This window comes from Martes martes (genome assembly GCF_963455335.1).
Source record: "Martes martes genome assembly, chromosome: 3".
NCBI lineage: Eukaryota > Metazoa > Chordata > Mammalia > Carnivora > Mustelidae > Martes > Martes martes.
This window is the reverse complement of record NC_137890.1, coordinates 65,573,294-65,586,057: the sequence shown is the minus strand read 5'-3', so window position 1 is coordinate 65,586,057 and position 12,764 is coordinate 65,573,294. Positions and strand designations below refer to the sequence as shown.

At 38.1% G+C, this 12,764-nt stretch overlaps 1 protein-coding gene across 6 annotated transcripts in view; it reads right to left on the bottom strand.

Annotated features, from left to right (window-relative positions):
• Positions 1–1,026: 1,026 nt before the first annotated feature.
• TRPC4 (transient receptor potential cation channel subfamily C member 4) overlaps positions 1,027–12,764 on the bottom strand; it is a gene marked incomplete at both ends in the record, with an annotated part of 143,569 nt that continues 131,831 nt past the window's right edge. For 3 of the 6 annotated variants that reach the window (XM_080799214.1, XM_080799215.1, XM_080799219.1), the window contains 3 exons: positions 1,027–1,749; positions 3,464–3,553; positions 3,672–3,713. In XM_080799214.1, coding sequence (XP_080655340.1) covers positions 1,027–1,749; positions 3,464–3,553; positions 3,672–3,713 — 855 coding nt within the window. The remainder of the gene's footprint in view (positions 1,750–3,463; positions 3,554–3,671; positions 3,714–12,764) is intronic. The other 3 variants (XM_080799216.1, XM_080799218.1, XM_080799217.1) reach the window with 2 other exon arrangements.

The window sequence follows — 12,764 nt, the reverse complement described above, 5'->3', positions numbered from 1 at the left end:
TTTAATTTTAAAGAAATATATACCAGCCACTGGAAGAAAGATGAGGAGACCATGAGGATTTTGTATTTCTTTTGAATTCACAACATCACACTGACTGAAAATACAATTTAATTTTGCTTAGATTTAGAATTTAGAATGAATTTATTTTCATCTGGATATTATGAGAATGCAAGCATTTTGCTTTTTTTAAGGTGCATTAACTATTCTAATTTACTGTTATTCTTTTCTAGCACTGAGAACTTTTGCCACGTTTTGAAATTCTGTTATTCATAAAGCCTGGTATTTATGATGACTAGCAATTGAACCCAAAAAAAGTCATTAAAAAAAAAACTTGAAATAAAACTTTTGTCCTGACAAAAACCTCATTAAAAATCATCAATTGTCAGTACTTATGAAGACAAACATTTATTTTACTTACTGAAAGGAAAAATTGGGCCATCTAAAACTCCAAAGTACACCTGACTTCGTTTTAAGAGGGAATTTAATCCTGACTCCATGAGAAGAGGGCTTTCTTACTTTAATTTGTGCTGTAATTATTTACATGGTAAGAAATAATTTGGTAATATTTGTGTATTAAAGCCACACTATAAGGCTGCCTGAAGTCCTTGATTAGTAACCATCTCTAAAGACCCTAAAAAATTATGAAAAGCTCAAATATTTCAGCTACATTGTTTTTTGCATATAAAAATATCTATCATAGGAGTCAACTACCACATGAATAAGTTGCGTTTGTTTTAGTTGAAAAAGAGAGCTAAAAATTTCCTGTGGATTATTGCAACAGTACAAGAATACACGGTGCATTTATTAACGACAACCAAAAAAATGGGTAAAACAAATTGTGAAAGCAAAAGCTGGTTACAAAACCAGGGTTTCTGATGGCCTTTGCCTCAGTTAAACATGTTACACGTTACTATGCCATAGTTGATAAATGATATAAAGTGTAAGTTAGCTTTTGCTAATTCTCCCCCTACCCAGAGCACTATGGAAAATATCTATATGCATGACCAACGCTTCCTCCTTCAAGTGTCACAATCTGGTGGTCACGTAATCCTCGTGACTGACTGTGTCTGTGAGGTTTCCATCATAGTCTATGCTAGAGTCTTCTTCCTTCTCATGCTTCTCCTTTGGTATGATTGGGACGGTGTCCTCCACTACCACCTTCTCCGACTTGAAGGAACACACTCTCTTGCCCACCTGTAAGCCCAGGGTGTCCGTATTCCGTTCTCGGTGGTCTACTAATATACACTGTTCACTGAGACCGGGGATGTTCAAGTCACCCCGGGAAGCCAACCCTCGAGATTCCAGTTGAATATTTCTCTCCATTGGTCTTTCGGCCTGTTGACGAGTGACTTCTTCTGAAACAGAGAAGATTTGGTTTGCATTTTGCTCAGCAGCGTTTTGTTTGGATCGTCTGTGAAATAACCCGAAGTTTTTGATATCGGTCACGAAATTCACTTTTCTCTGCTTCTCCCTCGGGGGCTCCTGCATCACCAGGGCCGAGCCGTTGCTTATGTTGTGTCTTTCCGAGGCAATGGCGGCTGATCGCGGGTGAATCAGCGTGGTTAAGTCAAAGAGGCTGAAGTTCTTTCGCTTGTCCTTGCTGCTGCCCTCGTTATCGCTCTTCTCATCCGAGTCGGCCGAATTGGAGGACTCCTTCGTGGCCTGAGCCGCCTGTACTGTGGAGAGTTTGCTTCCTCGTAGCAACCCCAGGACTTCAAAGCGGAAACTGGAAATGTCTTGCTTTAGTTCCTAAGTAAGATGTAAAATGACGAAATTAGCTTAGGACCTAAACAGATAGACGTTAAGAACCATCATGAGCACGCTTCATACGTGGTTCTGATGTGTTTTCACTCATTTTTAAGAGCGAGGATTCCGCTCTGCTGTGAGTGTCTCCCTGGTACTGGAGTCATTTTGGTTCCTGCTAATTTCCCTGTTGGAGTTCTGCAGTAACGTGTAGACTCCCTGAGCTCATGCAAAAAGAAACAACGGTATGCTGGATTTCTGAGGGACTGCAGCTTCAAATGCTTCCTCTCCAAAAGCTTCATCTGCTTTCAAGGCACCTCTTGTTCTCTCAGGGATGCATTTTTTAAAAAGATTTTTAATATTAGCACATTTTGTTGTCCCAAAGGCTATCTAAAACAAAATAATTACAGTGACGTCTGCCCTTCTACGAGCTGACAGTTACCTTCAATAATTTGCCACCTTGGAGTTCAATTTATCTCAGCATCTGGGTGAGCTACTCAATCTCACGAATTGCTTCAAATCAGATAACATTTCTTAGATTCATCCTTTACTTTTATCTTTTTTGGACAACTGAAATCTCAGTAGTCCTCATCTTTTCCGACAACTGAATGCTCAGCCCTAACCTGACCGTGGCCTTCCTGGTGGCCTCCTGACTCCAGCCAATCTCCCAACACACCATGAATCATTCAACTACAAAATTTGGATGTTGTGGCTGCAAAGAATATTTCGGATCCTGGACAACTTCCAACCTGTGCTTTACATTTTGCAGTTCATCTACCTTTTTACCAAAGCAGCTGCTTATCTGTATTCTCTTGTCAGACCTGTTGCTTTTCACTGTTAAAGAGTCTTCTGGAGGGTTTTTTACTTGTCCTTGCCTCTATGATCTTACTAACTTTGCTCATTCTTCCAAAACCTCTAAGAACTCAGGAAGAATAGCAAAGGTATTTTATACACATGTGCAAGCATATATACATTACATATATTCCACCTATCTCTTCTGATAGAATTAAATAAAAAAATAAATAAAAAGGGAGAAAGACTAAGTGTGTAAGCTACACTTAGGCGCAAACCTTGAATTTTCTACTACCAAAGCTGTGCAGAGCACAAACAGGGTTTTCCTTGTTGCTTTTAGCTTCTTAGTTACTAAATGTTTCAGCTTCAGAAATCAGATTGAAATTTCAAAAACTAAAGCTCACTCATTAGAGTGCTGGTACGACAAGCAAGTCCAAATGCCACTGGACTCTAGGGTTTTCTCTGCCTCCAAGTGTAAGTGCCTTCCATATTTCAGATTAAATGTGCTCAAAAACAATATATTTTGAAAAGAAATTTCACCACGTTTTTTCTTTTTAATAGTTAAACAACCTTGAATTTAAAAGTAAGAAGGGGTGCCTGGGTGGCTTGGTCAGTCAAGCGCCTGGCTCTTGATTTCAGCTCAGGTCATGATCTCAGAGTCATGGGATCGACCCCTGTGCTGGGCTCTGCGCTCAGTGCGGGGAGTCTGCTTGAGATTTTCTCTCTCTCCCTCTGCCTTCCGCTCTTCATTCTTTCTCTCTAAAATAAATAAATCTTAGAAGGAGGTGGATCAGGGAGATGAGGAGGAGACAACACATGGGCTTGCTAGAACCCATGGCTGAGTTTCCGGCTCTGATTTTAAATGTGCTGTGTCTGGTTCCATGCTCTGCGGAACCTGCCTCTTGGTGATGAGGATGAAAATGATTACCTTAAAGTTCTCTTCGGTCAGCCCTTCTTCAGTTTTGGCATCTCTGATCATTGCAGCAACGTATCGCTTTACCAGGTTCCTCATAACCTCCTGGGGTATGTCAAAACACAATTGATATTCAGTGCAGAAATATGATTTTTCTCTTGAGTCAGTTCTGAAGAGGGGCTATAGTTTAAGGCAAATTTCAAGATACAGTAGAATAACTTACTTGATATTGGTGATGTCTTCTCAAATTATCAGCAGCTCGCCTCTGAAAAGGAAAGAGGCATTGACTTTTCAGTTAGAGTGATATATTACCATTTTGGAAAATAATTCATTGTTCTTTTAAATGAGATTATATTTATCCTCACTTCTCCAAAGTGAAAATTTTACTAGACAATGAACAATAGCTAAAGAGTGCTTCACATGAATCAAAAGAATGAATGAACCAAAACAACGAAGTGCAAGGTTATAATCTCTACAGCAATTAACATATAGACCAAGTTAACAATGATGGGAATGTTGTTCTTTTAATAGAAGGTGACAGAGAATTAGATAATCATAGCTGATATGTACTCCAAATTACTTGAAATAATCTAAGAGACACAGATGAGACATATCAAATTAAAAATAAGAGAAATGTCAAATAAAAACAAAAATTCTGTAGAGTAAAAAGCTCATATTATTACAATATGGAGGTCTTCATAAATATCAGTGAGCAAGCTTCAGAATTTAGCTATGATATGCAACATGTAATCAGAAAACAATGTTAGACCACTAAACCCCCCAACATTAATTTCAATCAGATGTACATTAAAAGGGACTTGCTACTTTAATTAGGTGGTTGGATTTAACAAAAAAATAAAAAGTTCTGCTCAAACATTGGGCTCATAAATTCATCATTTAAAAAACTAAATGTCTCAGCTGTCATTTTGAAAAGATCAGAATGGTTTGGGAGTGCAGCTAGAGTTAGCACAGAGGAGTGATTCTGGAGTGCAGAACAAAGAGAACGGATGTTTAATGACTAAAAAAGAGTCCATAATAAATTGAGTTAAATAATAAATGGCACTAAAATTATATAATTGCAGGTTTCATGGGTATTCTGAAGATACTAGGAAAAAAGCTTCATAATGCCCATTTTGTGCATGTTGAATAAATATCAATATTGATTCTTAAGGAAGAAAACTGACCTAATTAAAATAAAAAATATTTCTGTAATAAAGGAATGAATTTGGTAGATTGTGAGAAAGCAAAGAGATAACATATCTAGAGTTTAAATAAATCTTTTGATCTTATTCCTTACTAAATACTTAATCATAGGCTGATAAAATGGAATTTTAAAAAGAGTTGTGAATACATCACTGTGAAATGACATTAGGAAAAAAATCAAACAAGACAAAAGAAACTCTTTTTTCTCTTTAGGGGAATAGAGGAAAACGGCCTTTTCACTGGCTGGCCAGGAGAATAGACTTGTGTTTCATGATTATTAGTGACTTTTAGGAACAGCTGAGACAATGCTTAACTTCCTAAAAGCCACTAATTATTTACCATTCAGTTTTACACAAATCTTAAACAAATTTTCAGTATGGTATTTTGGTATTACGGTATTCATTAAGAGATTGGGAAGTTTGAAACTTAGTACAAAATTAGAATATCTTGGAAAAAAGAAAGCATGGGAATTTTATGACTGAGCCACAAGATGGAGGTATATGACTCCTATTGAGACATAGCTCAGCTGAAATCCAAGACAAAAAGCACTTCTATAAGGACACAGGCCTTCCAGATTTCCTTAAAGTTACTTCAGGTGGAGAGAAATACTAAAACAAGCTATATACCAAGTTCTTTAACACTATCACTATAAATACTGTACAGGATACCCATATTCCACAATTAAGTAGATAGAAACTCTGAATTTAGTATAGAATTTAATCAACTCCAGTTTGATTACTTTGGGCTTCTTCTATTGCATTTTGTTATTCTGTTTTGATCAAAAAGCCAATAAAAAGTAGGCAGCAGAGAGCAGCCTGAAGTCAAGATTTAACTTTAAATTTCCTTAATGCAAAATTAAAGCTAAAAATGACAGAATCAGAAAATTACAAGTAACAAGTGAAAATCATCACTATGCATTTTAGTATTGATAAGAGCACAGACTGTCTTTTCTTCAGCAGAACCTGCTCATAAACACATTTAAAATTTTTAAAACAAATATAAGAAGATCAAAGATTATATTTTAAAAACTAATCTGAGATTGATTTTTCTAGGGATTTTTTTTTTTTTTTTTTAAGAAGCAAAATAGACAGACAGAACATAGAAAAAATTTCCTATGATTACTTTCAGGAGCTATTCCTATCCATATCCCAGATTTAAGCATAAATTAATATAGTTAATTGTTTTTGCCAAACAGTGTTCTTACACATCTACATAGTAATACTGCACAAATATGTATACTCTTGTGAGATTATATCAGCCAACCAAACTCCAGTATCCTAGGACGATAAGAACCGATGAAGCTAATCATATTCTGGATAATGAAAACAGAAGTGAATGCAATAAATTCACCAAATGATGACCACTAAATTATGCAGTTCAGATGTCTCTCCTGTCTATGTCATCTCTCCTTTTCTGGTTAGCACCGCAGAACTGATTTCTATCGACCATTACTATGATGCCCACCTGTCTCTACTTTCTTTCTATCTGGGAGGTGGTGGGGTGTCACTTTAAGAACGTGTACTTAGGCGGTCACACCTGTGTTTGAAAGTGACTGAGTCTGAACAAGGAATTATCTCTGAGGTCCTCTCCCACTCCCATTTTTTATTTTGCAAGGTAAAGTTAAATGCACCAGATGATTTTGAAGATTAAATAAGAGATTTAAGACATCTATTACTAAGGTTAACTAACTAGCCCCCATCCTCTTTCCATTTTTCCCCTTTTCACTTAATAACATGATTTAGTGCAGTTTTTAAAAAATATTCTTGAGCCATAAAATTTGTGAATAATTTGACACATATCAGGATTACCCCAGAGGAAGTAAAAGAAGATGTAATTGTCCCTCTTTGTGTGATTTGCTTGACATTTCAGACTTGAGAGCAGCATTTTATTTAGCTAAAGAGTTGAATGCTTTTAACCTAGGCAGTAGAGGTATGGAAGTAAGAAATTTGTATTTAAATAATAGTGTGAGGGGAGGCTTTTAGTAAACATGGATAGATGTAATGCAAATTCTGTAGGCATTTTTGTTTTATTAAAACTCTTTTTTTAGAGCAATTTAAGGTTCACAGCCAATTTGAGTGGAAGGTACAGATATTTCCCACATACTCCCCACACATGCAGCCTCTCCTGTGATCGATGTCCCCAGCCAGAGTGATACATTGTTATAATTGATGAATGATTATCAACCAGAGTCCACAATTTACATTACTGTTGACTCCTGGTGTTGTATACTCTTAGGGGTTTGGACAAATGTATAATGACGTGTATCCATTATATATTCTTATACAGAGTATTTTAACTACCCTAAAAATCTTCTCTTCTTTGCTTATTTATCCCTTCCTCCTCTGCCCCCACAACCTCAACCTCTGACAACCACTGATATTTTTACTGTCTTCATAATTTTGCCTCTTCCAGAATATCATATATTTGGAATCATACAGTATGTGGTTTTTTCAGATTGGCTGCTTGAACTCAGTAACATGTATTTAGGTTTCTCTATGTTTTTGCATGCCTTGATAGCTCATTAACTTTTATCACTGAATAAATAATATTCAGTTATCTGGATGTACCATAACTTACTTATCCATTCACCTACTGAGCTATATCTTGGCTGCTTCCAAGTTTGGGCAATTATGAATAAAGCTGCTATAAACATCCTTGTGCAGGATTTTGTATGGACATATGTTTTCAACTCCTTTGAGTAAATGCCAAGGAGTGCGATTGCTGGATTGCATGGTAAGAATATATTTAGTTTTGTAGGAAACTATCAAACTGTCTTCCAAAGCAACTTACCCTTTTGCATTCCCACCAGCAATGAATGAGTGTTCCTGTTGCTTCACATCCATACTAGCATCTAGTGGTGTCAGAGTTCCAGTTTTTAGCCAATTTAATAGGTGAGTAATGCTAGTCAGTTATCTTTTTTGAGGTCCTGAAAGTGTTTTGAATATCCCTGCATGATACTGGGTTTTTGCTGTGACCTCTGTGAATCTTCCTTTATGGGTTCCTTTTTCACGAATCTTAGCTTGTAGGGCCAATTTAAGATATATTTATTTGGTGGTTATCATTCATGGCAGAAGCTGCAAGAACCCAGAGATGAATAAAACATACTTTTTGCCCTTAAATGGCTTATAGTCTACTAGGTAGGATGCCAAGAATGTCTAGAGATGAAGGCAAAAAACAAAAAAACAAACAAAAGACAAGCAAAACCATGGGGAGTGCCTTAAGAATGTGTTTTGAGGGGACACCTGGGTGGCTCAGTGGGTTAAAGCCTCTGCCTTTGGCTCAGGTCATGATCCCAGAGTCCTGGGATCGAGCCCCGCATCTGGCTCCCTGCTCAGCAGGGAGCCTGCTTCCCCCTCTCTCTCTCTGCCTGCCTCTCTGTCTACTTGTGATCTCTCTCTGTCAAAATAAATAAATTAAAAATCTTAAAATAAAAAAAAAAAGAATGTGTTTTGAGTACAGGGAAGCAAAAAGTAGTATTGGGCTAAGGAAAGAACCAGCAGCAGCCTTCAAACAGGGAACAGGATTTTAGATTGGACTTGAAAGAATCACGGGACTTTGACAGAAGCACAGACATTCAGATTTGCAGAAGACTGGAATACGGTCAGCAATATGCTGGTGCTGGAGGGTGAGAGACGTGTTAGGGCGATTTCCACCAGTACAGTTGTGATGTGCTCTGATAATCAGAATATAGGGATTAGCTCTTGTTGGAAAATTAGCATGGGTTCTTTATGCAGAATCTCAGAAAGCACAATGAATTCAGTGGTTGGTAGGCACCTAGGGTTTTGACAAATTGAGTGATATGTGATAAAAGTGGAACTTCTATGATAATCACGTGGCAGCAGTATTGGGTAGGAAAGAGGAATATGGAAAATCAGTACATAAGATATCAGTTGGGATGCTGGTACAGAATATGACAGAAGGGTAGAATGGGTGTGAGCTGAACCGGTGGCAGTGTGAATGAAAAGGAAGGGAAGCAAGGGTCACAACGGGATGAGAATGTGGAGAGGGAACAGAAGCCCGGGGGGCTTGGCAGCTGGAATGAGTTTATGAAGACAAAAATTTTTAGTCTAGCTGCTGAGATGTTGGTAATATTAAAAAATAACAAAGAATTCCACTTTGGTGATTCCGACAGAGGACATTAAAGAAGAAATACCACTGTCTATTTTGGATTTGGGCGGAAGGTTGAGACTAAAGAAAAAGATTCGAGGAGTATATGCCCAGATGCAATAGTGTATCCAACCACAAATCCACGTTTCTTGGGATTAACACAGGAAAACTATTGTGGACAATACAATCATTGATAATTTGTAAATATATCTATTAAGAATGCATATAATGGCTCTTTTTCTTTTTTTAATTAGCTTTCTTAGGCTAACACTAAAATTAATTTAATTGTCTAATTTCCCAGAATCTACCAAAGGCCAAGGGAAATCAGACTGGCTTTTAAATTTTGATACAGATCTATTGTTTATTAGAACCAAACAGCCAGGGGGCACCTGGGTGGCTCAGTGAGTTAAGCATCCAACTCTTGATTTTGGCTAGGTCATGATCTCTGTGTCATGAGATCGAGCCCTGTGTTGGACTCCATGCAGGGTGTGGAGCCTGCATAAGAGTCTCTCTCTCCCCATCTCCCTCATCCTCTGCCCTTCCTTGCCAAAGCAAAACAAAACCCAAAACCAAAACCCCCAAAGAGCTGTTCTAGTCTCATTGCCTCATTTATAAGTAAGGCCCACAGAGATGAGTGAATTGAATGAGTAACTACAATACCACAGTGTTCTCATGGCAGTGCCAGTTCTATATCACTAGAACTGACTCTTTACACTTTGCTCTATCAAGTACTGTCAAGTAGATACTTAGAAACATTTGAATACACCTGCTATGTATTCTGTGATTTTTGCCTCCTTCTCCCAAAACATCTTAATTTGAGGATCAGCACCATTAAATACCAGATCCATATTTCTTTGAATAAAAATGAGTAAGCACAGATGCATATGCTATATGTTGTATTAGTTTCTTAGGCATGAAATGCCATAAACTGTGTGGCTCAAACAACAGAAATTTATTGTCTCATGGTTCTGGAGGCAAGAAGTCTCAAATGAAGATGTTGGCAGGGAACTATTCCTCTGAGACTGAGGCTAGAATCCTTCCCTTCTTTTTCCTGGCTTCTCATGGTGGCTCTCAATCCTTGGTGTTCCTTGCTTTGCAACTGCATAATTCCATTCTCTGCCTCTGTCTTTACAAGGAGATCTCCTTGTGTCTCTGTGTCTTCATGGGGTCATGTTCTTATATGGACTCCACTTCCTTAATGTCCTTTCTGAACCCAATTACATCAGCAATGACCCTATTTCCAAATAAGGTCACATTCTGAGGTACTGGAATTTAAGACTTCAAAGTATTTTTTGGGAGGACACAATTCAACCCATAATACATGTACTCTTTGCAATAAATGTAGTGATAATTTTTGTCAGTTGGTGACATTATTAAGTATTATACAGTAGAACTACCATCCACAGTGGTAGCTATCTTTTTGTTGGGTAAAGATCACTTGACTTTCATAGGCATTCACTCTCACAGGGGAAGGTATTACATCCTGTAATCATCACTGGAAATGACCGAGAACAGAACTGACCGATTTGTGTTTTAAAAAATAATATAATTTTGGAGAAAGATGTGCATTTTAAGTTAGCAGTTTTCTTTGCAAATTATGGCTGAAATCTAGCAGCGTATGCAGAATGTTCCTTGGCAGGATGGCTTGTGCTCAGGCGCCTAAGGCACACGTGTGTGCCACATCGGTGTACCTCAGATTTTGCAGGTTCCTTTTGATTTTTGGGGACAAGATAAAGGCAGTATGTGTGTGGATCACAGAACTAATGATAAAGGAAAAGACCAAAGGAACTTCTGCTGCTGCAAGGGAACTCCACATTTCCATAGAAGTGTCATGCGGCCTTAGAGCATGACAGGTTTTGCTACTGGGAAAGAAAGGGATCTGGGGAATCAGCTGTCACATGTCTCGCTCTTTATCTCCCATTGTCTGCAGGTCCACCATGTGGAGTATTGGGCACACTTCCCCTTTCCCGAGCTGGTTCCCTGCAGTCAATTGTCAGTGCATGGCTCTCTCATTTCCTCTCAGGTTTTGGTCTATCACTGACTTTGAGCCCATGAATTATGCCTTTTATCCTTTGCTTTGCTTGGTGAATCCCTTAGGGGCTGCAGCTTGCTGTGCTCTTCTCTTTTTAAAAATGAGGAAAAAGGCAAGGGGCCATTCCAACATGCGATCACTTTTTGAAAACTGCAGTTTGGCTCATTTACAGATGGAGCTATGTATTGTTTTCTATAAGCACACTTCTTAAGTATATAAAAACAAATGATATGAAATGCTTGAACATTGCCTTGTCAAGACAAATATTCAGGGTTTCATTCTTGAAACACCGAGAACATCACGCAATGCATTCCTCCACATCGCTTCCTAGGAAAGTAAACTTAATTAAAGACCCAGCCAGCAAATTTTACAGAAGTAAATTAGGGGTTGGGACGTACTCATGGATGAATCCCATCGTATCCGTAAGATTTGTTGTTAGACCTACTGGAAGCCATGAAGATTAAGGAGCAAAGCATTTTGATAAATTAACACTAAAAATACAGTCTGAAAAGCATGTACTACTAGCATTTTCCTCAGGTGATGCTAGCTGGTGTTAATCCATTCACTGTTTCTAATTCTCTGGCAGTGGCTTAACTGAGTGTTTGTCTGTGGCAACTGGTCAGGCATAAGTGTTCCATCTGAGGTCCCAGAGCTGAGTGATGTTAAATGACCCTAACAGACATGGTATTTCATGTTTTCCTCCCTATGCTGTGCTCAGGAGAAAATCAGAAAGTGGAAACTATGAATCTAAGGGAGTTAAAATCATTTTTTATCATTTTGTCCAAAGACCTCACATTTTTTAGTTCAGCGTATTGATCTATACCTTAAACATTCCATTTTAGAAAACTGGTCTATGGCATTGAAATGTTTCATATCGATTAAACACTTTGGCATTAACATCTTTTTACTTTAAATAATCTGGGCCTCTTGAGCAACAAGTGCAAATGTTGATTTTGTTTTCATTTAAAAAGCTGTGCTAGATAGCAGTGGTTTCTTTAGCAGGAGTTTCTAATTCAAGTTCCAAGGAAATGCTTGTTAAAATAGAAATTCCTGATAATTTCTAGCACGTGTTAAAGTCTAAGAACCAGTGTTTTAATATGGAGATAGGTATTTGCTGATAAAATGGTGTTAAGCTAAAAATTAGACAAGTAGTAATATTAAAAACCAAAAGCTACAACATGTTTCTTATTTCACTGACCTCTCACTAGGCTGCCCATTTGGCGGGATGTTCATAATTTCCCAGGGACAAGCCATTTCTCAATAGTGAGTTTGCTTCCTACAACAAAGGTTTTGTTCAATAAAGCATTTCTACTTCATTTATGTTTTCCCCGTAAAGCATTCCAAATGAAAGGTTAATTTATCTGGAACTCCCGATCACCCCTAAAAGGAAGTCCAAAGTTAAAAAAAAAAAAAAGTTAATGAGTTTTCAGGGCTAGCTGTATCAGTATTACCCGGAAGCCATAAATAGCCAGATAAGATCACCAATGATGGGCTCCTGGAGAGTGGCCAGTGCAGCCACCCTGAAGAGCTCTGGTCTGCCTGGTTGTGTGCAGGGAATGAGCACTGGCGTGACATTTGGACAGCTGCTCAGTGACCAGAGTCAGTAAGTGAATCACAAGGTGGGAAGGTTAGAGAAAATCCCTCAAAGGGTGCATAAACTCTACCTCCAGCTTAGCTTCAAATTTCTGCTTCACAAATGTGGCCGAAATATAAACTAGTTGAGAAGCAAACAGAAGGTAAGCCAGCCTGTGAAACAAGGGCTTTGAGATACAACAATCTGAGAGGCAGCTGAGGACAATGGCAGGATCTGCAAAAGCTATTGAGGAAAATGAAAAGACGAATACACAACGTGGAAGGTATAATTGCATCGTTATTAGATTTTTCAGGAATCAAGAGGGTGATGGAAGACACACTGGTTTGAGAAACAAAAGACCCAGGTCTCCCCCATGCGCTGTCACTAAGGGATCCTAAAAC